General features: G+C 42.0%; 1 protein-coding gene across 6 annotated transcripts in view; it reads right to left on the reverse strand.

The window, feature by feature from the left end:
• LOC145356396 (uncharacterized) overlaps positions 1–25827 on the reverse strand; it is a 49365-nt gene extending 23538 nt beyond the window's left edge. Inside the window, exons 1-3 of one of the 6 annotated variants that reach the window (XM_080209093.1) lie at positions 25303–25660; positions 23523–23590; positions 18995–22836 (exon numbers count right to left, since the gene is read on the reverse strand). In XM_080209093.1, coding sequence (XP_080065219.1) covers positions 18995–22807 — 3813 coding nt within the window. In that variant the 5' untranslated portion in view covers positions 22808–22836; positions 23523–23590; positions 25303–25660. Of the gene's footprint in view, positions 1–18994; positions 22837–23522; positions 23591–25140; positions 25174–25302; positions 25661–25790 lie in introns of those variants that run through there. The other 5 variants (XM_080209094.1, XM_080209095.1, XM_080209092.1 and 2 more) reach the window with 5 other exon arrangements.
• Positions 25828–26264: the final 437 nt, after the last annotated feature.

The following is a 26264-nucleotide window of genomic DNA, read 5'->3' on the forward strand; positions in this document are numbered from 1 at the left end:
GCTCTGACTTACATTGACTCCTGGACAAGCAGTGTCTTGATTTCAAATCCCGCCATGACATCACTCCCTCCCTATCTCTGGGATCTCCTCCTGCCACACAACCCTCCTGAGGTGTCTGGGTGCCTCCAAATTTTGTCTCCTGAGGATTGCCAATCATAATTGTGACATTATTGGTGGCCATGCCTTCCAATGTCTGGGCCCAAGCTCTACAATATCCTTTATATACTTGCCATAACTTACATCTCTGATCAAGCTTTTGGGTCATCAGTCCTAGTATCTCTTTATGTGGCTCAGTTTCATACTGTTCCTGTGAAGCATTTTGGAATGTTTTGTGTTAAAGATGCTTTATAAATGGGTAGAGTTGAGGAATAGGAAGGGAGCAATTACTGTGCTAGGAGTGTACTACAGGCCACCCAACAGCCCAAGGGCAGTGGAAGAAGGCATATGTAAAGACATTTTAGATAGGTGCAGAAAGAATAGGGTTGTTGTAGTGGGTGACTTTAATCTTCCTGGAGTGGATTGGAAGGTGCCTAGAGCTGGGGGTTCGGATGGGGAGGAATTTGTAAAATGTGTGATGGAAGGGTCCTTGGAGCAGTACGTAACTAGCCCGACTAGGGAGGGGGCTATACTGGATTTAGTCTTGGGTAATGAGCCAGGTCAGGTGGTTGAAGTTGCAGTAAGCGAACATGTGGCTAACAGTGACCACAAGTCTGTCTACTTTAGGATAAACATGGAAAAGGATGAGTGCTGTCCGAAGGGGAGGGTGCTGAACTGGGGTAAGGCAAGCTATAGCCGGATTAGGAAGGAGCTGATGGACACTGATTGGGAGAGGTTGTTAGCGGGTAAGTCCACGGTTGGCAAGTGGGAGGCTTTCAAGAGAAAACTGAAAAGGTTGCAGGAAAGACATGTGCCGGTAAAGAGGAAGGATGGGAAAGGCAGGATGAGAGAGCCATGGATTACAGGGGATATTGAGGACTTGGTCAGGAAGAAGAAAGAGGCATATGTTAGGTCTAAGCAACTGGGAACGGAGAAAGCACTGGAGGAATATAGAGAGAGCAGGAGGGAGCTCAAAAGGGGAGTTAGAAGGGCGAAAAGGGGGCATGAAATTGCTTTGGCGGATAGGATTAAGGAAAATCCAAAGGCATTTTACTCTTATATTAGGAACAAAAGGGTGGTTAGAGGGAAAATCAGTCCTCTTAGGGACAAAGGAGGGGAACTGTGCATAGAGTCTGAGGGAATGGGGGAGATCCTGAATGAATACTTTGCGTCGGTATTCATGAAGGAGAGGGGCTTGGTGTCTGGTAATGTCTTGGAGGGAACTGTAGACCAGTTGAAGGAAATATCCATTACGAGGGAGGAAGTGTTAGGGTTTTTAGGTAGCATAAAAACTGATAAAGCTCCGGGGCCTGATGGCATTTATCCCAGGCTGCTTAGGGAGGTGAGAGATGAAATTGCTGGGCCTCTGACGCAAATCTTTGTCTCTTTTTTGGACACAGGTGAGGATTGGAGGATAGCTAATGTGGTACCGTTGTTTAAAAAGGGCAGTAGGGATAACCCTGGTAATTATAGGCCGGTGAGTTTGACGTCAGTGGTAGGAAAGTTGTTGGAAAAAATTCAGAGGGATAGGATGTATAAGCATTTGGAGTGTTGCAATCTGATTAGGGATACGCAGCATGGCTTTGTTCAGGGGAGGTCTTGCCTTACGGATTTGGTAGAATTTTTTGAGGACGTGACAAAAACGATTGATGAAGGACGAGCCGTTGATGTCATCTATATGGATTTCAGTAAGGTGTTTGACAAAGTCCCTCATGGTAGGCTGGTAGAAAAGGTTAAGACTCATGGGATACAGGGACAGGTATCTAGATGGATTGAAAACTGGCTAGGCAACAGGAGACAGAGAGTAGTAGTGGAAGGGTCCTTTTTTAGCTGGAGGTCTGTCACCAGTGGTGTGCCTCAGGGCTCAGTACTGGGACCTCTTCTATTCATAATATATATATAAATGACTTGGAAGAGGGCGTACGTGGTGTGATCAGCAAGTTTGCAGATGACACAAAGATGGCAGGATTGGCGGATAGTGAGGAGGGGTGTCAGGTGACACAGCAGGATATAGATAGGCTGGTATATTGGGCAGATAAATGGCAGATTGAATTTAATCCTGATAAATTGCTACTTTGAAGGTAGCAATTTCAGGACTACTACTGGTGCCATGTGCGAGTGACAGTAGGGATAGGAAGATTAGGCAGATGAATGTGTGGCTTGAGAGCTGGTGCAGGGGGGCGGTGATTTAGATTTTTGGATCATTGGGATCTTTTCTGAGGAAGGGCTGACCTGATCAAGAGGGACGGGTTGCACCTGAATGGGAGGGGAACTAACACCCTGGCGGGGAGATTTGCTAGAGCCACTCGGGAAGGTTTAAACCAGTTCAGCAGGGGGATGGGATCCAAAGCAGAAGGGAGACAGAACAGAAATTTGAGGACATCACAGAAATTAAAAGTGGGCACACGAAATAGTAAAGGCAGTGTCAGTAATCCTAATGTCAGGCAGATCAGGCAAAGCAAGACAGAGAGAAGGGAAGTTCAGATTAAACTGCATTTATTTCAATGCAAGAGGACTGACAGGCAAGGCACATGAACTCAGGGCATGGATGGGTATGTGGGACTGGAATATTATAGCAATTACTGAAACATGGCTAAGGGAGAGGCAGGACTGGCAGCTCAATGTTTCAGGGTACAGATGCTATAGGAAAGATAGAACAGGAGATAAGAGAGGAGGGGGGGGGCGTTGCACTTTTGATTAGGGAAAGCATCACGGCCGTATTGAAAGGGGATATATCCAAGGGTTCGGCCACTGACTCTATATGGGTAGAACTGAGAAATAAGAAGGGGGAAATCACTTTGATAGGGTTGTACTATAGGCCCCCAAATAATCAGCAGGAAACTGATGAGCAAATATGTAAGGAGATTATAGATAGCTCCAAGAAAAATAGGGTGGTAATAGTCCAAGATTTTAACTTTCCTAACACTGACTGGGACAGCCATAGGATTAGAGAGTTTGGACGGAGAGAAATTTGTTGAGTGTATTCGGGAGGGATTTCTCATTCAGTATGTGAATGACCCGACTAGAAAGGGGGCAAAAATTGACCTCCTCTTGGGAGGTAAGGAAGGGCAGGTGACATAAGTGTTAGTGAGGCATCACTTTGGGACCAGTGACCATAATTCTATTAGTTTTAAGATAGCTATGGAGAATGATAGGTCTGGCCCAAAAGTTAACATTCTAAATTGGGGCAAGGCCTAATTTTGATGGTATCAGGCAGGAACTTTCAAAAGTTAATTGGGGAAGTCTGTGGGAAGGAAAAGGGACATCTGGTAAGTGGCAAGCTTTCAAAAGTGTGTTAATCAGGGTTCAGGTTAAACACATTCCTCTTAGAGTGAAGGGCATGGCTGACAGAAGTAGAGAACCCTGGATGACTCAGGATATTGAGGCCCTGGTCAAGAAGAAGAAATAGGCACATGACTCGCACAGGCAGCTGGGATCAAGTGAATCCCCTGAAGAGTATAGGGCTTTAGGAGTAGAGTTGAGAGAGAAATCAGGCAGGCAAAAAGGGCACACGAGATTGTTTTGGCAGATAAGGCAAAGGAGAATCCAAAGAGCTTTTACAAATACATAAAGGGCAAAAGAGTGACAAGGGAGACAGCAAGGCCTTTTAAGGATTAACAAGGTCATCTATGTGTGGATCCACAGGAGATGGGTGAGATCCTAAATTAATATTTCTCATCAGTATTTACTGGTGTGAAAAGCATGGATGTTAGGGAACTTGGGGAAATAAATAGTGATTTATTGAGGAGTGTACATATTACACCACTGGTGATGCTGGAAAGTCTTAAAGCGCACCAAGGTAGATAAATCCCTGGGACCTGATGAAGTGTATCCTAGGACATTGTGGGAGCTAGGGAAGAAATTGCGGATCCCCTAGCTGAGATACTTGAATCACTGATAATCAGAGGTGAGGTGCCTGAAGATTGGAGTGTGGCAAATGTTGTGCCTTTGTTTAAAAACAGCTGCAGGGAAAAGCCTGGGAACTACAGGCCAGTGAGCCTCACATCTGTGGTGAGTAAGTTGTTGGAACATATTTTGACAGATATGTTCTACAGGCATTTAGAGATGCAAGGACTGATTAGGAACAATCAGCATGACTTTGAGTGGAAAATCATGTCTCGCAAACTTGACTGAGTTTTTTGAAGGGGTAACCAAGAAGACAGATGAGGGCAGTGCAGTTGTTGTTGTTGTCTACATGGACTTTAGCAAGGCCTTTGACAAGGTACTGCATGGTAGGTTGTTGGGTAAGATTAAATCTGATGGGATCCAGGGGGAGGTAGCCAAATGGATACAAAATTGGCTTCTTGATAGAAGCCAGAGGGTGGTTGTAGAAGGTTGTTTTTCAAATTGGAGGCCTATGATCAACTCTTATTAGTCATTTATATTAATGATTTAGATGAGAACATAGGAGGCATGGTTAGTAAGTTTGCAGACGACACCAAGACTGATGGCATTGTGGACAGTGAAGAAAATTATTAAAATTGCAACGGGATCTTAATGAATTGGGCCAGTGGGCTGACAAATGGCAGATGGAGTTTAATTTAGACAAATGTGAGGTGATGCATTTTGGTAGATTGAACCAGGGTAGGATTTACTCAGTTAAATGGAAGGGCGTTGGGAAGAGTTACAGAACTAAGAGATCTAGAGGTACATGTTCATAGCTCCTTGAAAGTGGAGTCACAGGTAGAGTGGTGAAGGAGGTATTTGGCACGCTTGGTTTCATTGGTCAAAACATTGAATACAGGAGTAGGGATGTCTTGTTGAAGTTGTACAAGACATTGGTAAGGCCACACTTGGTTCTAGTCACCCTATTATAGAAAGGATAGTATTAAACTAGAAAGAGTGCAGAAAAGATTTATTAGGATGCTACCAGGGCTTGATGTTTTGGGATATAAGGAGAAGCTCGACAGACTGGGGCTCTTTTCTCTGGAGTGTAGGAGGCTGAGGGGTGATCTTATACAGGTCTGTAAAATAAAGAGCTGCACTAGATAGTCAACATCTTTTCCCAAAAGTAGGGGAGTCTAAAACTAGAGGGCATAGGTTTAAGGTGAGAGAGGAGAGATACAAAAGTGTCCAGAGGGACAATTTTTTTCACATAGAGGGTGGAGTGTCTGGAACAAGCTGCCAGAGGTAGTGGTAGAAGTGTGTACAATGTTGTCTTTTAAAAAGCAATTAGATAATTACATGGGTAAAATGAGTATAGAGGAATATGGGCCAAATGCAAGCAATTGGAATTAGCTTAGGGTTTTAAAAAAAAGGGCAACATGGACAAGTTAGGCCGAAGGACCTGTTTCCATGCTGTAAACCTCTATGACTCTATGATTATGGCTCTATATTGCCTACAAAAGTCAATTAATTATCTTAGTACCTGCCTTTGTGTTCTAGCCATCATTTGCTGAAGACTGCTGACTTACAGTGGTGGAGACTGCCAATGGCTTTCAGGGTGACCATGAGCAACACGAACCCGAGAAGGCCTGGCTTTGAACTATACCATCTCAGGATGGGGAGCAACAGTTGTTGGACTGGTTGGCTGACGTGCAACATCAAAATAACTCTTAAAATCGAGGAAGCAAGTTGGCGAAAGATAGGATTAGAGCAAACCTTTACTCAGTCTTACATTAGGGGAGAGATTGTGCTCAAGTGAAACCCCAATTAATGCTGACACTTGAATACAATTAAACTAAACTAATTTACAAATAACAGGCATTGGCAGAGTTACCATAGTATGAGGACAACTGCTATAATCCTGGGACAGGACAGCAGCCCCACAATGTCACTGCGACTCAACCAGGTGGCGCCTCAGGAATCTACTGAAGGACAGATTGCTGGTAAGTTGCAACACTTTGTAAACCTCACTGAGCACTGACATCCTCAGCTATGTTAGAAATAAAAACTTCTGCAGGATTCCTCCATGCTGCTCGACATTGAAATGCTTGGTGCATTGACAGGCTTGCCAGAAAACTTGACATCAATGTGTATATCCATTAACAGTCTTCTGTACAAAGTCCATTAAAGTATTTTGTGAAACCCTGGCTGAAGCTCACTTTTGCCCACTGCCACACCATAGAATCATAGAACCCTACAGTGCACAAAGAGGCCAATCCCACCCAGGCCCTACCCCCATATCCCTACATATTATACCCACTAATCCCTCTAACCTACGCATCCCTGGACACTAAGGGGCAATTTCTTAGCATGGCCAATCAACCTAACCCACACATCTTTAGACCAAGTGCAGGTCCCACCTCTACACCATCCTCAAAAGTATGTGCATTGCTAGCTTCTGAGCTGGCAGTTATCAGCATAAGACTAAACGACAATGTTGCTTTTTCATCACCATCTTCTTGGCTGGGTTGCACCTCTTGTATATTTGAAGAACAAAGGCACATATGTAGGATAGATTGAGGGGAGGGTGGGAGAAAGCAAGAGGTGCATACTTACACCACTTGCAGCTTGCAAATCAGAAAATATTTTGTGATGAGGGGCAGTGAGAAGGACAATTAAGTAGGTATGAACATAACCCCGCTACTAACCACAGTCTCAATCATGAATACTCCAATGATAGATCATTGAATGGGTACAGAATAGGAGATCATTCGGCCAGTTGTGTCCCTGCCAGCTCTAAGAGCAACTCAGCTAGTCCCTCTGCCCTGCCTTTTCCCTGAAGCCTGGCAATTTTTTCTCTTCATGTTAAGTACCCACTTCCTTTTTGAGAGCCGCTACTGAATCTACCACACTCTCAGGCAGTATATTCCAGACCATAATCACTCACTGCATAAAAATGTTTACTTCTGATGTCAACCTCCTCAGTATTCTCAGGTTATCCACCCTTCCAATAGAAACAATTTTTCTCTGTCTACTGTGTTCAACTCATGATTTTGAGCACCTGTTTCCAATTTTCTTTTGACTTTTTTTTTATGAGAACCACCCATCTTCACCAATCTAACCACACAACTGAAGTCACTCAACCTCAAAACCATTCTTAAATGTTTTCTTGACCATTTCTAATGCTTTACATCCCCCCTAAAATGCGGTGCCCAGCACTGGATGCAATATTCCATTGAGGCTCAATCACTGTACCCTTGCCTGTACTCAGAAAACACTGGATTTGTATGCTGTTAATCGCATTCTCAACCTACCAGGACATCTTCAACTATTTATGCAAGAATATGCCCAGATCCTTCTGCTCAAGCATCCCCTTTAGAATTGTGCCCTTTATCTTTTATCGTTTCTCCTTGCTCTTCCTACCAAAATGAAACATTTCACACTTGTCTACATTCAATTTTATCTGCCACGTGTCTGCCCATCCCACCAACCTGTTTATATCCTCTTGAAAGCTATCATTGTCCATATCACTGTTCACATTATTTTCAGGTTTTGTGTCATCTTCAGATTTTGAATGTGTGTCCTGCTCTTCTAAGTTTAGGTAATTAATACAGATGAAGATCAAGAAATAGCCATCTTTGGAAGGACCCCATCACATATCTTCTCCCAGCCCAAAAAAAATCTTTCAAACTAACAAAAGCGAAAAATATTGCAGATGCTGGAAATCAGCAATAAAAACAAAGTACTGCATAGGGTCAGGCAGCATCTGTGGAGAGTGCTACAACTCTCAGGTTGCTAACTATCATCAAAACTCTTGCAAAATGTTAACTGTTTCTTCCCACAGATGCTGCCTGACCTGCTGAATATTTCCAGCATTTTGTTTTAGTAACTGTCCACTTTGTTTCCTGTCACACATTGTATCTCTGTTGCTACTGTCTCTTATTTCATAAGCTTCAACAGTGCTGATAAGCCTGTTTTGTGGCACTTTATCAAACACCTTTTGGAAGTCCACATACACCACATCAACTGCATTACCTCAAAAAACTCAGATGTGTTAAATACTTTCTCATTGCACTGTTAATGTAAGCCTACTTGTGACACCAATAAATAAATAAAAATAATCCATTTGCCCTTAATTAATCCACATTTGTCTACGGAACTATTACTTCTGTCCTGGATTATCATTTCTTATGTTTTACTACCAACAATATTAAACAGGCTGGTTTGTGGTTACTGGGTTTATCCTTGGATGATTAGGTTTATCGTAGCATCCTTTATGAACAAGTAAGCAGCATTTGCAATTCTCCAGTCTTCCAGCATCACCCATATCTAAGAGGGACTGGGAGATTATGGCCAGTACCTCTGCAATTTCCCTCCTTACTTCCCTCAATATCATTGGGTGCATCAGATCTGGTCCCAAAGGGGCAATCACTTTAAGTAAAAATAACTTTCTAATACCTCCTCCATCAGTTTTTAGTCCATCCAGTGACTCAACTATTCCCTCTTCTGCTATGACTTTAGCAGCATTATCTTTCTCAGTAAAATCATATGCAAAGTACTTAATTAGTACCTCAGCGAGGCCAGGCCCTCTGCCTCATGAGTAAATCAATTTTTTGATTTCCCAATCATCTCTACTTCCTCCTTTTACCAGCTTTGAACTATCTATATGCTTATAGAAGACTCTTGGATTGCCTTTAATGTTGGTTCTCTATTTCTTCTCACACTCACTCTTTTCTACTCATTTCTTTTTCACTTTACCGTTGAATTTTCTGTATTTAATCTAGCTCTCACTTGAATTATCAACCTAACATATGTTATGGTGCGCACTCTCTTCCATAGGAGTTTAAGACACACAGCTATGCACGTCACCGAATAGTTAGCTACTGTCTCCAGTTATGCACCACCCTGTCTTGGAAGGAGTGTGTGTCAGTGAGTGTGGTGCAATGTGTTTGGCTGATGTGGCCATCATAAAAACAATTTGCTCATTTTAAATTACAACAGGAAGTGCCTTGGGATGTTTTATTAAGCATACTTTGACACCAAGATAAATATAAGGGCACATAGCCAAAACATTGTTTAACAAGGTAAGTTTAGAATTTGGTAGTATGTGCAAGCTGTGAGATGTAAATACAAGATATGCAGCAGTGCTAAATGTGAGGTGAAGTTATGAACATTATATATGAACTGTGATTGGTAAGAGATCAATGGTAGGTAAGTGATTGGGTGTGGTGTATAGAGCAGTGTGAAATTAGTGGGTAGTTGGTGGGCTAGGGCATTTTTTTCTCATGGCACTGCTCACTACACCCTATCAAATCCCAATACTTTTGAGTGTTTGTCAAGGCCTCCAGCCCCCTTCCTTGACCAAGCCTATAGTTCAGTTTTGAAAAATATCAACACCTGCTTTCTGCCATGTATTCTAGTATCTTTCCCAACTCACATTTACAATGACTTATATTTCATGCTCCAGTCAAAGTGCACCCTTTCCTTTTAGTGCAGGCTTGCTTTAAGTAAAGCAGGCTGATTTGAACTTGCGCTAGTGTCTCGCACCTTTCTGCCCTGCTGTTCAGGAGCTGCCTATTCATTTAAAAAATTGCAGCATGCACCACAAGCGCACTGCTGAATGGCTGCATGCTGCAACCATTCAAATAGGCAGCTCAAAGCTTGTGTGTTGCCTGTATTGAAAGCAATGAGTGGGAGTCAATCACACATTTTTATTTATTTACGTTTATTTATTAGTGTCATAAGTAGGCTTACATTAACACTGCAGTGAAGTTACTGTGAAAATCTCCTAATCACCACACTCCAGCACCAATTCGGATACAAAGCTGGAGAATTTAGCACGGCCAATGCACCTAACTAGCACGTCTTTCGCACCACGGGAGGAAATCAGACCACCTGCAAGAAACCCACTTGGACCCAAGGAGAATGTGTAGATTCCACACAGTAAGAAGTCTCAACACCAGGTTAAAGTCCAACAGGTTTATCTGGTAGTAAACGTTAGTACACTTGCTTTCGGAACTCTGTTCCTTTGTCAGGTGAGTGGGGAGTTCTGCTGACGAAGGAACAGTATTCCGAAAGCTAGTGACATGCACAACCAAATAAACCTGTTGGACTTTAACCTGGTGTTCTGAGACTTCTTACTGTCCAACACTGGCATCTCCACATCATAGATTCCACACAGATAGTGGCCCAAGCTGGGAATCGAACCAGGATGCTGGCACTGAGAGACAGCAATGCTAGCCACTGTGCCATCCACTGAGATCCCCAAATCTATTTCTGGGACTTAGCCAATTTCAAAGCTACGGAGTCTCAAAATTTAATACAATGTTCCTCTAAATTGAGCTCAGGCTGGGGATACTGGCAGGCAACTGACACTATTCTCCAACAATGGCACAACCCTTCTCAAACTGTTCAGCCAGCAAATAGCTGAACTGAAGGACAAAAAGAACGGAATTGATTGGGTTACATGCGACAAGTTACAGGCACATGGATCTCATATGAGATTCTGGAACCAGTACTAGTTGGCTAGAGTTCAAACCAATAACACCATGCTCCTTCTTTCAGCACAGGACAGTCATGTTAAGTTTGTTCTAGGAGTGTTCATTATTAGGTTAGTTGAGAAAGAATTATTTTTAAACCCACACTTGTTTCACAAGGTTTATAAGATGCCCTTTGTTTTGGGGCAATGAAGCAAGTTCTTTTCAAGTCTTCACTGCCAGCTCCGCCTATTATGATGGCTTCCACTGCCTTTCCTCTACTATAACCTTCCCACATGATCATATAAACACAGCAGAAAATAAGAGAAAAGATGGAGACAAACAGGCAAAAGCAGAGGCGTGCAAAGATGAAAAAGTATAGGCAGGAGGAAGAAATTAGGCTCGCTACTTAAAGTAATTTACAAGTGTTCCCTTTTCTCAACAGTAAAATCAAATCTTGCAAATTGAGTCAGTGGTACTCAGGGGTCCGGGACACTGGTGTGTCTGGCTGCTAACCTGGCCGGCTACATTAAGGCCACTTGGCAAGCACACCCTATGAGGAATTGATTTAAATGGCAAACCCAGGATATGATGGCTCCTCAACTAAATTTCAGGCTCCAAGTCAGAAGATCCTAATATAAAATAATTTGCCTCTTTTATATTTTAAGAAAGGTTGTTGTAATAAATCAAAAATCCTATAATTTCATTGTAGTTGAAATGGCACATGAAAATTATAATTAACCTCCTTAATATTCTTTGTCCTCCCCACGCAGCTGGCAGTGAGCAGTTAAGACCACTGGAGCAAATTATAGTTGAAAAGTTTACATCTACAGTTTCCAATTTAAATGTGGACATCAGCATTTATAAGAGAAAAGCAAATACAACAAGATTTATGGTTGCAAAATAGAGGCACCAGAGTCAGAACAGAATAGGTTTGTACATCCTGGTCCAATTATCCCCCACCCTCTAACTTCTTCAACCTAAATGATAAGAGGAGAGAGACTGGTGTTAAATGGCATAAGACAGGCGTGAATGCACTTACTATAAATAAATAAGGGAAGAATGTACATATAGAGGATTCACAGTGGTTAACAGTGGACTATCCAACACACAACCAAAGACTGAGAAGATGCCGTTATGGGCAACATGGTGGCACAGTGGTGAGCATGGCGACCTCACGGCGTCAGGGACCCAGGTTCGATTCCAGCCTTAGGTGACAGTATGCATGGTCTTTGCACGTTTTGCATGGGTTTCCGCTGGGTACTCTAGTTTCCTGCCACAGTCCAAGGATGTGCAGGTTAGGTGGACTGGCCCTTAGTGTCCCAAGGTGTGTAGGTTAGTGGGGTAAATATGTGGGATTATTGGGATAGGGCCTGGGTAAAATGCGCTGTTGGAGAGTTGGTGCAAAATGATGGGCCAAATGGCCTCCTTCTGCACTGTAGGGATTATATGATTCTATGAAGAGGACACCAGGAGTTGGCAAAGGGAAACAGACAGGTTAAGTGAGTGGGCAAAAATTTGGCAGATAAGAATATGACGTAGGAAAATGTGAACTTGTTCATTTTGGCAGGGAGAATAGAAAAGCAGCATATTATTTAAATAGCGAGATTGCAGAACTGAGATACAAAAGGGATCTGGGTCTCCTACTACATGAATCAGGAAAAGTTAGTTTGCAGGTTGTGCAGGTACAGCAAGTGATTAGGAAGACAAATCAAATGTTTATTACAAGGGAAATGGAATATAAAGGCAGGGATGTTTTGCTACAGTTGTATAATATGTAGTGTACAGTTATGGTCTCCTTATTTAAGAAACAATATACATGTGTTAGAAGCAATTCAGAGAAGGTTCACTTGGCTGATCCTTGGGATTTGGGGGTTGGGGGGGGTTGTCTTATGAGCAAAGGTTGGACAGGTTGAGCCTTTATCCACTGGGGTTTAGAAGAACGAGAGGTGAACTTACTGAAACACAAGATCTACAGGGGATTTGACAAGATGGATCCTGAAAGGGTGTTTCTCCTTGAGACTGAGACTAGAACCAGGAGACACGGATTAAAAATAAAAGGACCCATTTAAAATGGAGACAAGGAGAAATTTTATCTCTCAAAGGATTGTGAAGCTTTAGAACTCCCTCTTCCCCAGAGAACAGTGGATCATTGAATATTTTTAAGGCAGAGAAAGATAAATTCTTGACTAAGAAGGGAATCAAAGGTTATCAGGGTAAGTGGAATGTGGAGTTGATGCCACAATTAGATCGGGCTAATTGGCCTACTCCAGTTCCTAATTCATACATCCATAAAATCACACAGTATTTATCAGATGATCCCCAAACTTGGGTTTTAAAACTCTATATGCTATAGGATGGAAAAAACCCCCATGGAATATCATTGCCCAAATCTCCGGATCAGAGTCGGAACCTGTTTCCGACCATGATCAGGCAAAAATGACCCACTTATCTTCCTCCAATTTTTTGGCAAATCTTTCAATGGAGGATCCTGCTAAATTCACTCAGTGCAGGAAACCTCAGCAACAGAACTCCATGGAAGTCACACCCTTTTTATGGCACTAGCTGTTATATTCTGCTAAGTAAGAATTTAAATGTCCCAAGGGTATGCTCGTGAATATGTATGAGTGAACGGTAGAATATGTAGGTGCAAGTGGAAAAGGCGTAGGATGGGTGGAGTCAGTGGGCAAGGGAGTCGAGTGGCAGGTGATATGGTGACAAGGTCAGGTCGGGTGGGAGCTGGATTGGGCACAGTGGGGGTAGTCAGATGTTGGGGGGGGGGGGGGGGGTAATTCAGATCATGTCAGGGTAGGGCAGTGTTGGTTGTCTCATTACCCAAGGTTAGATTAGGATGTTTCTAACAAACATTTCTTGGGTAATAATTCAATTAAGTAGAAACCATTCAATGATGTCTCCAATTCAAACTCAAGTTGGAGACTGTGGAGGACAAGAATTGCTTGTCAAAGTGGCACACCTTGGGGGATAAGTCTGGTCTCCCAACAATCTGGACACTAGAAGATCTGAGCAAATCTCTTGTTCAAGGAAAGTTCACAAACTACAAAAGGTCTTCCTTACGAGCATCAATATAAAGCACTTGAAGCTGAGGGTGCAGTGGAAAATAGATGCATTAGTAAAGGTCTGTTGCACTCCCAGAAGTGTAGCTTAACCCAAAATATGAAAACCAAATACTAAGGCTTTAACAAAATCAAGATAAGCAATTCTTCAAGATCCATTTTTTAACCAATGGGACAGTATCTTATTGCATTATCTTTAACCAAATCCTCCTATCAAATTACTTTAAACATGCTGTTGCCAAGAACATAGCATACAGGAAATATAAATAAGTTGACTTATATAAGCTGATAAATAAGTTAATTAACTAAGACTTGGAAAGAATCTCTCTCATCCACCCAGCTCTGTGCATCAGGCTAAATTAGATTTACATTTAAATAAAAAGGTTGAGTTTGTAAAAATTTAGTGGTCAATCAAAAACACACACTGTAAAGAATGAGCCTTATGTACAAGAGCAGAAGCTGGAATGTGAAAAAAAATCAGTTCAGATAAACAGAGAAGAACAAAGAAGTGAGTTCACAAAAGGCTGATGAATGGGTGCAAGAAAACAGTGGGAACTGGCAGTCAGCATTATTGTAGTAGCAAGTCTGACACTAAGACTGCTTGTGTTCATGAATTTTATTTAGTCTGAGAACTTGAGGCAAAAGTGCTCAGCAAACATTTTTGTTTCCCAACCATGTGATGCAGACTTAATCATTTCATAGAAACATCAGATCACCTACACAAAACATATCACTACAATGAAATTAGCATGTTCTGGTCCATGGAACACTTAGGATGTTTAAACTTTTGTTTGTAGGTGAAACATTGTATGAGATTACAAAATCATAACTGTGGTTTGATGTTCCAAAAATGCAGTTTCAAATCTACAAGTCTTAAAACAATGGGTTATGCTGCATTGTCATTAATAGGCAATTAATAAAAGCCAGAATTCTCCAGAGGAGGGCAAGCACCACACAAAGAGGGAGAGAATAAAAAAAAAATCACAAAATGGCTGGTGGTAACCAAATACATTTGTGACATGAAGTCCACAGCAGGTCAAATCCCTAGTCAAAAGGGTGAATCACACATGCTAAGTGAAGTGAAATGAAAATAAAATTACTTTAAATCTTCTCAAAGATAAATGTAGCCATTATCTAAACTAAAACATTATTGTTGGTGGTAAAGTTAAAGCAGTTCCAGGTAGCTTTATTTTCTTTAAATCAATTGCTCTCTCAATAATTCAACTGGCGTCAGGTTCTGTGCACTTGCCAGACTAGGGCAGACAAAATGGGAATAAGGTAATCCCCTTGGAGTGCAGCCACACTGGCATCAAAAATATCCGATTTTCAGATGTGTTTTCCAATTTAAAAAGAAAACTGAATTTTGCCTAAAAAGGTCAAATACACCAGGCTATTTTAGTCAGCATTCTTCAGAAAGACTAATCTGTTTAATTCCAAAGTTGCTCAATATAATCATGTTTATTTAAAAAAAGTGGCAATCCCAGGAAGCAGCTAAGTGACATGAGGTATTTGAAGACCTGCCACAACAAGTTGTCAGGTTACAAATGCAGTGGTTAAAGCTGCTGGTGGCTTGTATCTCAGCATTCAGCTATACTCCTTGCTGGGTTGTCGTGACTCCTTGCAGTAAGATAAATATTATATTATGATAAAGAGGCAACAATTAAACACAGTCTTTTTGTGTTCTTTTGTCTGTCAGCACGTTTTTCATGTTCTAGTTCCTTTCTATGGGTATGTAAAATGTCATCAGACCCATGAGTTTACCTTTAATCCTGCATTCAATACAAAAAGACTTCCGGGGCCAAAATGATCATGGAATTGTAACTGAAAACATTGCAGACCTTACTGAAGGCAAAGATTAATGATCCAAATATTTAAAGTGCTACAAGGAATGGTTAATGTAGATGTAAAGTAGGCTATTTAAGTAGGACATGTGTACTAGATTAACAAGACTCAAGTAAGATTCAAAATCAGGAAGAATTATTTTTTCCCATTGCAGAGTAACATATGTGGAATGAACCAGCAGCTAACACTCACGATTTAGCACCTTTGAAGAATAAAAACAATTGACTGATTATCTAGTTAGGAGTGGGATTGGGGGTTAGAAGTTCGCAATCATATCTTACAGAGCACACCAGCACCTGGGTTGTTACATTGATGGAGGCAACAAGATATGGAAGGGAATTGGCCAAGGATTAAATAGCAAAAGATGGAAATTGAGACAGATACTCTGAAGTACTTGCTTTGCTTGGGAGAAACAGGAAATCAAGGTGTCTTTTTTTACGGGACATTCAACAGATTGATGAGATTCCACGATTGAGCATATTACATATGGTATGTGTGACGGCTTTAATATCTCGAACTGTATATGCTTCTCTGGATACCTCAGCCACAAGGACTCAGTCATCCATCCTGATGACTCACCAAGTTAGCATCAAGCCGTACGGATCAAAGAAGTTCCAGGGTTATTCTTCTGTCTAAGCTGTAACTGATCTCAGATTGTACAGTGGTAGTAGCCATGTTTTAAGAGTCTGAGTTGCGATCGGGGGGGGGGGGGGGGGGCTGTGATAAAAACTGACAGGGGGTGCTATTCATTGCCATCCAGTTCCCAACTGGAAGAGTAGGCGTGTAAGCTCTTGGGTAAAGCTAGGATCAAACTTCTAGACAAAAAGCCTTACAAATTTTAATAGCCCGTTGACACTCATTCACAAAGTTCACATGGGCAGAATTAGCACAATTTGGAACACTAAGAGTTGCCATTGCCCATAGAACCCTACCTCAGCAGTGTCACTGTTTTTAGGTCAGAGAGAATGTTGGTAGGAAAAAGGAGGGGCTAAAATATTTCCTCTGCTAGAGTGCTTGGCTGTGCTTACTTTGATGTCATTCAACTGGTTATACTCTTGATTTTAAGTTCTAAACATTGCCTGTGGTCAAAGACGATATGAAGATATATGAGAATTATTAGCTACATATCTTAAATAGAAGCAAGACTAAAACTTGCATATATGTTGTAATTTTAACATTGAAAAAACATTCCAACCCACTTCACAAGAGCTAAAGGAAAATAAAATTTATGAAGTGGATACTTTAATACACTTAATTGAAATAGAAAATGAAAATAAGGTAGCAAACTGTCAGGAGTTTTTGAAGAGGCCATTTTGCTAAAACATGATCACTAAATGTGCAAAGTTTTCCACTACCAAGATGCATGTGCTGTGGACAGCGTATTCATATTCATAAAAAAATCACCATCATAAACTTGCAAATATTGTAACAGAGGCTCAATTGGGAAAGTAAAAAGGCTTAAATTTTCAACCAAGGGTTTCAAAGTAGCTGACAAACAAGTGATTCTATAAACACGCAGAGAGAAACTGAAAATATTGAAAAGGGAGTGCAGAGAATAATACCGTGAAACATGCAGGGACCAGGAGAAGATAAACTATAGAGGGTGTGACAACACCACATATTGGAACAAATCTTTAGTCGGAGCATTCCTGCATCAGAGTCAGAGGGTGAGGTTTTTAACCTCAATTCAGATGGCAACTGCCAGTTTCTGGCTCTGGATTCTGGTTTAATGGTATTCTGGTATCAAGTGGGGTATTCATGTCCAGCGTTAAGTGCCACCCACAAGCCAATCATCCCCATCTCACTGTTTCAGTTAGCACTAACCATGCATTGGACGCTGGCAATGACCGTGATAGGAACATTCAGATGGTGGACGATGAGATTGTCAATTAGCCTAAGAATTCTCCCACTATTCTCCAAGGGAAGACTCAGAAGATACGAACACCATACTGAAGGAAAAAATATTAGGAGCATGTACTGAAATAACACGGAACATCAAAGGGCAGAAACAGATTTTTGGAAGGCATGTTAGAGCTGCAGGCACAAGTACATTTAGTTGCTGCTTCAGTAGGGCAACCAGTCAGAAACCTGATGCACTGCCCTCTTCAGATGTGGGTCGCAGAACAAATCAAATTCTTGGTTACTTATACAAAATTCAAGTTCTCGGAATAATAAAAAGGAAATGCCAATAATCCAAATAAAAGGGTAGTGAGAGTCACGTGACTTCTTTTGTTAACTAATCAAAAATGCAAGTGTTAAAAAATGTATTTAACTTGACCCCGGACCTGCTAAAAATACTCTTTGGTAATTCCATATTGGAGATAAAATCTGATAGCTGTGTTTAATTATAATGACACAAATGGGAATATAGTCAAATCTCATTATAACAACCTTACGAGACTGTTAAAATCTACCAATGTCATTGTATCAGAGTTTTGAGCTTCTGTATTAATTATAATAAAATTTGCCCTCAAACCAGGAATTAATCATTCTTACAAATTCTTAAGAACAAAACTTTTACCAACATGGTTCCGTCCAATTAGGACATAGAACTTGCATTCTAGATGATTTAAAATACAAAGTCTACATGCACCCCTGAGAAACAATCTGGCCTTTAATTAACATTCAACTTTACATATTTCTGGAGTTTCAAGCACTATCCATTTCAGACTTTCACACAATAAATATATCCATTTTAAGTTGATATTTAAAGCTTCTGACACAGTCAGCTGCATGAGATTGAAACAGGAAGACGCAAATAGGCAATGTCAGATGTGTCAAGGAGCAACGGGCACGAGTGTGGAAGAAAGAATCAGCCAGCCTACTCTTGTGCATTTCCTTTTCGCAAGATGGCTAGAGTTAGCTGGACGTGGAGTGCAATGCAAGAGACAATATCGAAGGAAACAAAAGGAGAAAGATTGGGTAATACAGTGGGTTAGTGAGGGTTTGGACATTCAGAATAGCAGTGAGAAATGGAGGTGTTAAATAAACCCTACAATGCCTATCATGTACAATTTGCAGCCAGGGATCAGGCTGTATGAAACTGGGAACACGCAGCTACAATCTCTTCGCATTTGCTTCATCAGAAAGAGAAAAGAGATTTCAAATAGGAAGTTTCCCTACCCTAAACAGAAACCACTGTTTCCCTAAAATTCTCATTTAGGTAGCAACGTGCTACCCTATTGCGTTCAACACGGGTTAGTCAATCGTGGGTGTATAAACAAAATTTAGACTTTATCCACATGAAAAGGTTCATCTTTTGTATTTCCTAAGCTCTGTTGCTAGAATTGCAAATCACTAAGTGGTTTGCTAGACTGCTACAACACACCTCCTTCAAACTTCTGATACAATGCGATTAAGAAAATGTCTATAAAAGGTTCCAAGGACTGGAACCCTTCAATGCATTAACCAGAACTCTTAAAATTGCTTTTACTTCTAATTGCTCTGTTGAAATGATTTACTACAGCGAAAATAATTTATCACAATTTTCCCTTCCTTGTTCATTTTGGAATGTTCTGAAATTGCAATGAATGACCACGGAATATCGGGTTAAAGATGGTGCCTGACATTCATTCACTCTACTAAAGATCAAAAGGTCCAGATTTACAAGTTTTGCATGTTCAGGAATGAAAAATCTGGTTAATACCTCTACAGTGTGCTAAAATTCCTCGTCTTACTTACTGTCTCCCGTGCGATACTGATGGCCTCCAGCAAACCATACAGCTTCCCTCTTACGAGAAATACACCAGCACACCACGTCACACAGTCTTCATGCATCCAGTATTCGTTAGTGTCCATTGGGACTAATGGGGGCTGGTACCATTCTTCCAAAGACAGCTCACTCTTAGGCTTCTTATTGTCAGAACATTTAGTGGCCTCTTCAACATTGTCCAAACCTCTGCGTTTCTGGCCACGGGTTGTTGCCCCTTCCCTTGTTCTAGACTCCTGATTTTGTCCTGGAGTTTTATTTACCGCATTCCTATTAGAATTACAACTAGGACTAGAAACAACTGTACCAGCTGGCTCAGTCTTGGTATCTTTTGACCGGGCAGTTTGGTTGCTCAAAGGTGTATATCCTCCAGGATAGAATGGTCCAAAAAGATCACCTTGCTCCATGGCATTTGCAGACTGACCACAAAGACAACAAACTAGAAAGCTTTTCTGAGAGGCCTCATTAATTGTAGGACCCAACGTCAAGCAAGAGGATTTTGGAACTGCACCATGTGATTGCTGCTGGGAATGTTTTTTTTGTTTAAGACTGTTGCTATCCTCCTCGGCGTAGTTTACTACTGTGCACACGGAATAACCCTTTGTCTCTATCCTAATGTAAGGTGAAAAACTATCGTATCGATCGCGTCGGTCCTCAGCCTTAAGAGTCAATGCTCTTAGCTTTATCTCAGGCTCATCAGGTGCAAAAAATGACGAGGGCTGTCCCCGCCGTGTCTGCCGTTTTTTACCTGCTGGTTTGCGTATTCTTTTTCTTGCTGAGCCCCTAGTCCTCTGCTGTGAAGGTTGTTGCTGGGGCGATATGCAGTTCTTTGCCTGCGTGGCATTCCTACTGCTTGCCAGCTGCTTCCTTCTGCTCCTGTTTAAACATTTGAGGTTAGCTTTACCAAACTCTTGCTTACTGCCTGGAGTATGCCCCTTCCAGGAAATATCTGTCAACTGCTTTGAAGATGAGGAGGCACTACAGGAAGATGGGGCAAGGGAATGAGAAGTGCTCAGTTTTTTTGCATGTTCCTGGCAAGTGCCTGGAATTGAGGTAGATTTATTTTTATTGAGTTTCTCCACAACTATTGTGCCTGCTTCTCCATGGTTAGCCTCATTCTGTTCTTGCATTTTACATTCCAAAGTCATTTTTTGTGAGGAATCTCTGGTGCAGGGTGAGCGTCCAGCACCACCCCTGGATTTCTGTTCTGCAATAGAGCTGAATGACTTGCTTCTTGGTGGTTGAAACCTGGTAGGAGTCTTTGCATCCCTGCTTCTTCTTAGCCTCTCACTGAGGCTGCTAGATGTTCTCGACTTGGGCTGAGTTACAATATTTTGCACAATCTGCTCCAGTTTCATTCCTCTTTGCCTTGGCGGAAGAATCTTCCTTTCGAAATGTTTGGGCTCGTCAGTTTGGAGAGGTTGATCCGCAAGTTTCTTCTGATTCACATGTTGTTGACTTGCCGTCCTCCATTTCTTATTATCCTGGGTTTGAGCCTGATCCTGGTGCAGATCAGCTTTTGCAACCAAACAGCTATCACTCTCGTCATCAGAGATGCAGACTACGTCACTGTCTTCAGACTTGGCTACCAAAGTCTGCTTCCTCCTATTATGGATTTGTGGCCCTGCCTGAGTAGATAGGACTTCACACACACCATCACTACTGGGGCTCTGGCCACCTTTTCTTTCAGAGTTTGGATCAGGGTCTCCTCCTTCCTCTTCATGATCAATGTTTTTGCCAGATTTGGCTAAAGAGAGACTCATAGAAATGCTGCATGACATTGATGCAACATTATTTTTTTTCAAGTCTAATACATATCCTCGAATGTCACACTTCCCCTCTGCTTCAAGAACATTCAGCTTATGCAATTCAAGAGAGCAAGGCTTTATCCTGGGATGGCTACTTTCTGACCTCTGCAAGGAAGGAGACATTTGTTCGCTCACTGAAGCAGAATTTCTGCTGTTCTCACACACGTTGTTAACTACCTGTATTGATTCAGGGATCTCTTTCAAATCCAATTTGGCTGCAGAGAGGGTGTCATTTGTGTCATTAATAGAAATTTGGTTTTCAGCTTCCATACAAGTATCGTCGTTAACTACTTGTACAGATTCAGGGATCTCCTTCAAATCCAATCTGGCTGCAGAGACGGTGTCATTTGCATCATTAATAGAAATTTGGTTTTCAGCTTCCATACAGCTATCAGCGTTACTTAGGAGCTTTTCAGTTACTTCAAGTTTTGATGTCAGATCTCCACTGCATAGAGAAACCACACTATCTGGTGAGCTGTAATCAAAATTGACTGGGCTGTTACTTTGGGTGATTCCAGCATCTTCCAAACAAAATACCTTTCTGTTCTTTACATCAGATGTTAAAGTCACTTCTTGGTCACATGACCACTCTTCAGTTTTTATACCCTGCTGTAGTAAGATATTTTCTTGCATATTTTGAAGGTCTGTAATGTTACTTGTAGCAAGTCTTGCATTATCTGAACTCTGCGGCACATTACATACATTGGGTGCTTCGTTGCAAGTTGATAACGTGTTGGTCCCAACATTTTCCGTGTATACTCTCTGGCAACCATCTGGGCTTATTAAACTTTGTGATAGTTGTATTGAATTTGAAGATACTTTACTTTCCTCACAAACAGGTGAAACATTACGCTCCCCTTCTGTTAAATCTTTTGGACATGTTTTATCAAATGCATCCTCACTCTGGACGCATCCTTCTTCAGATTCGGCTGGTACTGCGACTTCTGAACATTCAATGACATTTTCTACCTTTATTGTCATTGTTGCCTGGTCTTTGCAGTTTCTATTCAAGTCACAGACAGGCTGAAGCTTTCTCTCAGTATACTGGTTACTCAAGCTTTTAACACCAGAGAAGCCATTCTGTGTTTCACAGTGGTCCACCCTGCCCAGCAGGTTTCCGTTGTCACATTGTTCCTTGTTGTTTGGCCTATTCTCTGGTGTTGAAGACTCAGTCAGTTCTATAACAAGCAGTTTGGAGTCTTGTTCAGTTTCAGCAGGACTTAGAGGATCAAGCCATTCATTTTCCTGATGTATTTGTTCAGAAAACTGGCACACAGAGTCATGTGTTTCCAAATCAGAAGAAACACTAGATTGTTCGTACAAGGTTTCCTCTACAGTGTCCAATGTCTGTTCAAGCGGACTATCACATGATTCAGGTCCAACATCCGCAGAAGCAGCTAACGGTAAATCTAAGTCCAATGTTTTGAGTCTGTGCTGGTTCTTAAGGCTACAGTCTATTCCATTTTCAAGGCCTCTTCTAATGGATTCCAAATCACCAGACTGTGCCAACACAGAGCTTTCAAATGATGAGTCAACATAATCGGTAGATATGCATGAATCTAATGATGCTGGTACCATCTGCTGTGACTGTACACAAACAGATGGAATAAAGAGCGATGACAATGGCTGTTCATGCAAGGAATGCTGCAATATCCGTTGAGAAGAGAACAGGTGGGGCCGATTGACATAAGAGACAGTGACTGTGGTACTTGAGATGGCATCATCCAAGTGTACCTTGTCAGTCTGAGGTATAGTAGACCCAGTGTTGGTCTCCAAATCATCAGCTGCATTTTTAGTACACAAATTGTATTGCGTTTCCATGGTCCCAGTATGCAATAGTTCTAAAGGGTCATTTGCCTGTAGCCCCTCTCTTTGATTTCTTGAACAATCAACAGAATAATCCATAGGGATGCTGAAATTAATTATGTCATCCTTTCTGTTTTGTAAGCCATCAGCTTGGTCCTGTCCTGACTCCATCACAGGACTTTTTCTGCTTCACTCTGCTTCTTGGGGGGACAAAAAATATATAACTATTTAATAGTATCAATAAATAATAAACAATCTCTACACATAAAATTAAAAAATCTATTTCACAAAAAATGTGTAGCCTCTTAAACCAATAGATGTCGGTCCAGAATATCTTGGAATTTGTCAAATAACTTCATATACAATTATTTTAAAATCCAGTTACTGGATTGATAAATTAGGCCACCATTTAATGTGTAGCAGAATCACACAAACAGTAACATGCTAAAAGACAAGTTCATCTCTTTTTCATTGTGTTGCTGGAGAGAATTGGTCCTGGAGGGCCGGGACTCTGGGAGAATTTCCAGATTTGAAAACAGTCACAATATTATTTAACACCCCCCTGAATTTGGAAAAATGACAGCCTGCACAGAATAGCAGCAACTCTGACAATGCAGCATTCTCTGAGCACTGGCTTCCTCTACATACTCAATACAGCAGGGCTTAAACTAAGTATTTTGTTAGAAAGGAACCAAGTCAGTCCCTTTTCTTGAAAGAAAGCAACTTATCTGCAGCTTTGACACCAAATGGAATATATTGTGGTAGGCTGGTTATCTTTAGCATAGGAAATGATTTTTAAAGTGAGGCTGATCCAGATAGGTTGACCTCGCTCAGTATAGCCAAGTATCGTTATTAACCAGTTATAAATTTTATTTACATTTCTTACTCATTTCTCATATTTTCCAGGAAGATCCTCCCTCTCTCTCACCAATTTTCTTCCACTAGTATTCCTTTCTTCTTAAACAGAAACTTGTATGAGATATGGTTTCATAAACATTTAAACCATTAATATCATCCCATATTTATATTTTTATACACCAAAGTGAACCAGTAACTTCCATCAAATACTAATTTTCTGACTATTGGTACCCTTAGTTGAAACCCCATGATAAAAGTGTCCTTGCAGGAACAATCATTTGCATGCTGAGAGTGTCCATAACATACAATATGATGGCTCACGCAAATGTTTGGAGCTAGGCTGTAAAAATACAACTTGAGATATGAAAAGTAAAAATGTGTTTTTTGGAAAAAAAACTGTCATGTGAAAGTTGCAAATTGATTTTCAAGCAACACAAATATTATGCAAGGCTTTGGCAAAAAAAATCAGCTACTTACCAGCAATTCAACTTCCAATTATAATTTATTTCGAAGTGTAAATAAAAACCTCCTGCTTACATTAATTCTGGAAAAAGCATGCACTTATTGGAAATATGAAGCCGATGAAAATTTCCCTGTCCCAACTGCAGTTGCCCAATTAATAACATTTAAGCTAACAACAGCGGAGGGAAACTAATATTAAATCAGTGTTGCACACCACATTGATCCCCACCAACACAAACCCCACCATAACAGACAAAGACAGAACATCAAGAGACAGTGATCTGCAGAATTAAGACTCAAAAGTTTAGCAGCCAATTTCTGGCACAGATATATGCATAATACATATATTATATTTGTAAAGATTACCAACATTTAAATAGTAGGATTGTGAAACAAGACCACACCGTTGAGGCGTTATCCTTTGTCCTTAGGAGGAGCTTCATCAAGACACAAAGACCGTCGCCTCAGTTAGTGCTGCATGCACAGTCTCATTCATTTCTACTAATTACCATAGCACACTGAAGAGCCGCATCCTTAGTGGATGGAACAAGGCAAAACTGATCTCAGAGCAGACATGAAGTACATGTGCAGCACAGAGCAGGAAATGAAACTGTATTTCTCGATATGGGGGAGGGGGATGGCCCGTAAGGTAGAGGAGCACTTGGCACTTTTACAACAATTTGTGTTCCACCTTGGTTAATAGAGATTTTTTTTCTCTCTAAAAAGCCTCTTAAATACATTAAGATGGGGACCAAAACATAAGTGTAGTATTTGAAACAATATTTCTTGGATGAGTTGATCAAAAAAGAGGACTCAATTCCTCACAGGCTTTTAACTGATTTATCATGACACATTTGTTAGCGGAGCTAAAACTCCTAATGCACTTCACTCCAAAGTACAGGGTGACAGTAGTGAATCAGCAATTTAAGTTATAAACTCGAAGGGCCTGGCTTGGCTCTTCTATTTGAATATACAAACATCCCACTGCAGCAGACGGAACTTTTTGATAATGTTGTACATCTTTGGGTGCTCTGTTGTTAAAACTGGGGGGGGGGGGGGGGGGAGGCGTTAGGGAAAGAATCAGAGCCCAACTTCAAACGTTATAAAAGGGTTTTGAAATCAAGAGGCAGTTGGAAGGGAACACAAGCTGGCGGGGAATTGGCATTAAATACACAGTAACTCACCCTGCCCGGGATATCGTCTGAAAGCAGGGGAGGGGGGTTATCTGGAACAAAAGAGACTGTGATTGAATAAGGAGTGTATTTAGTGGGGAGTCGGGGGGAGGGGGGCGGAGAAGATCGCGTTTTAAACTCGGGGATGCGCAAGATGTTAAATCGGAACATTACCTTCCACAAGAGTCATCAATGAAGGCTGGAGGATGAGACTTTTATTGACAATAATACCCCGACGGCCTAGGAGAGGGACTGGGGGGAGAGGCAACGCTGTGTCTGTCCGGCTTTCAAATAAGCGGCCGGTCCACATGGGGGTCGGATCCAAACAAAGGGAAGAGCCGCCCGCCGCCTCCTCCCTCAGCACAGCCTCTGTGTGTAAAACAAAGAGCCTCCGCTGAAACCTGGAGCAGGTCCACAGCCAACGACCACTGCCTGCCTCCCTCCCCTCACCGGGCCGCACGGGCTCGCTGACTCACTCACTCCAGCCCCAGGCTGAGGTAGGCCGCCGACTGGGCCTCGCGGTGTTTGGAAACAAAGGACGGGAAGTGCGGAGGGGGGGGCGTTGGGAGGCAGGGCCCCGGCTCAGCGTCCGCTTCCTCTGCCCGTGCCCCGCCTCACTCGCTCGCTGCGGCTTACGGAGATCCTCCCTCCCTCTTTCTCACCTGAAACCAGCCTTCTGTCTGGCGCAGTGTCTCGCCAGGCCCGGCCGCGCTGTCACTCAGGAGACTGTTGCCATGGCAGCGCCTTTGCGCCTGTCACTCACAGGGAAGGGGGTGGGGCGTCTCCATGGCAGCGCCTTGCGCCTGTCATTCAGGGAACGGGGGAGAGGGGTCGCCATGGCAGCGCCGTGCACTTGTCATACAAGCGGGTGGGGCGTCGCCATGGCAGCGCCGCGCGCCTGTCACTCAGGGGAATGGGTGGAGCGTCGCCATAGCAGCGCCGCGCGCCTGTCACTCAAAGCCACCGTCACCATGGTAGCCACAGGCTCTGCCTCTTGCTATTGTCATGATGTGGGTAAACCTGGTGTTGTCAGACTTTTTCTTGGTATTGTCTCCAGCTTCCAGGGATGCTGAGCCGGCGCCCTGTTTCCCTAGTTCCGCACTGCTAGTCCTCTGCAGAGTTTCACACTTCCAAAT

This window comes from Carcharhinus amblyrhynchos, chromosome 21, assembly GCF_965287045.1.
Source record: "Carcharhinus amblyrhynchos chromosome 21, sCarAmb.v2.hapA, whole genome shotgun sequence".
Taxonomy (NCBI): domain Eukaryota; kingdom Metazoa; phylum Chordata; class Chondrichthyes; order Carcharhiniformes; family Carcharhinidae; genus Carcharhinus; species Carcharhinus amblyrhynchos.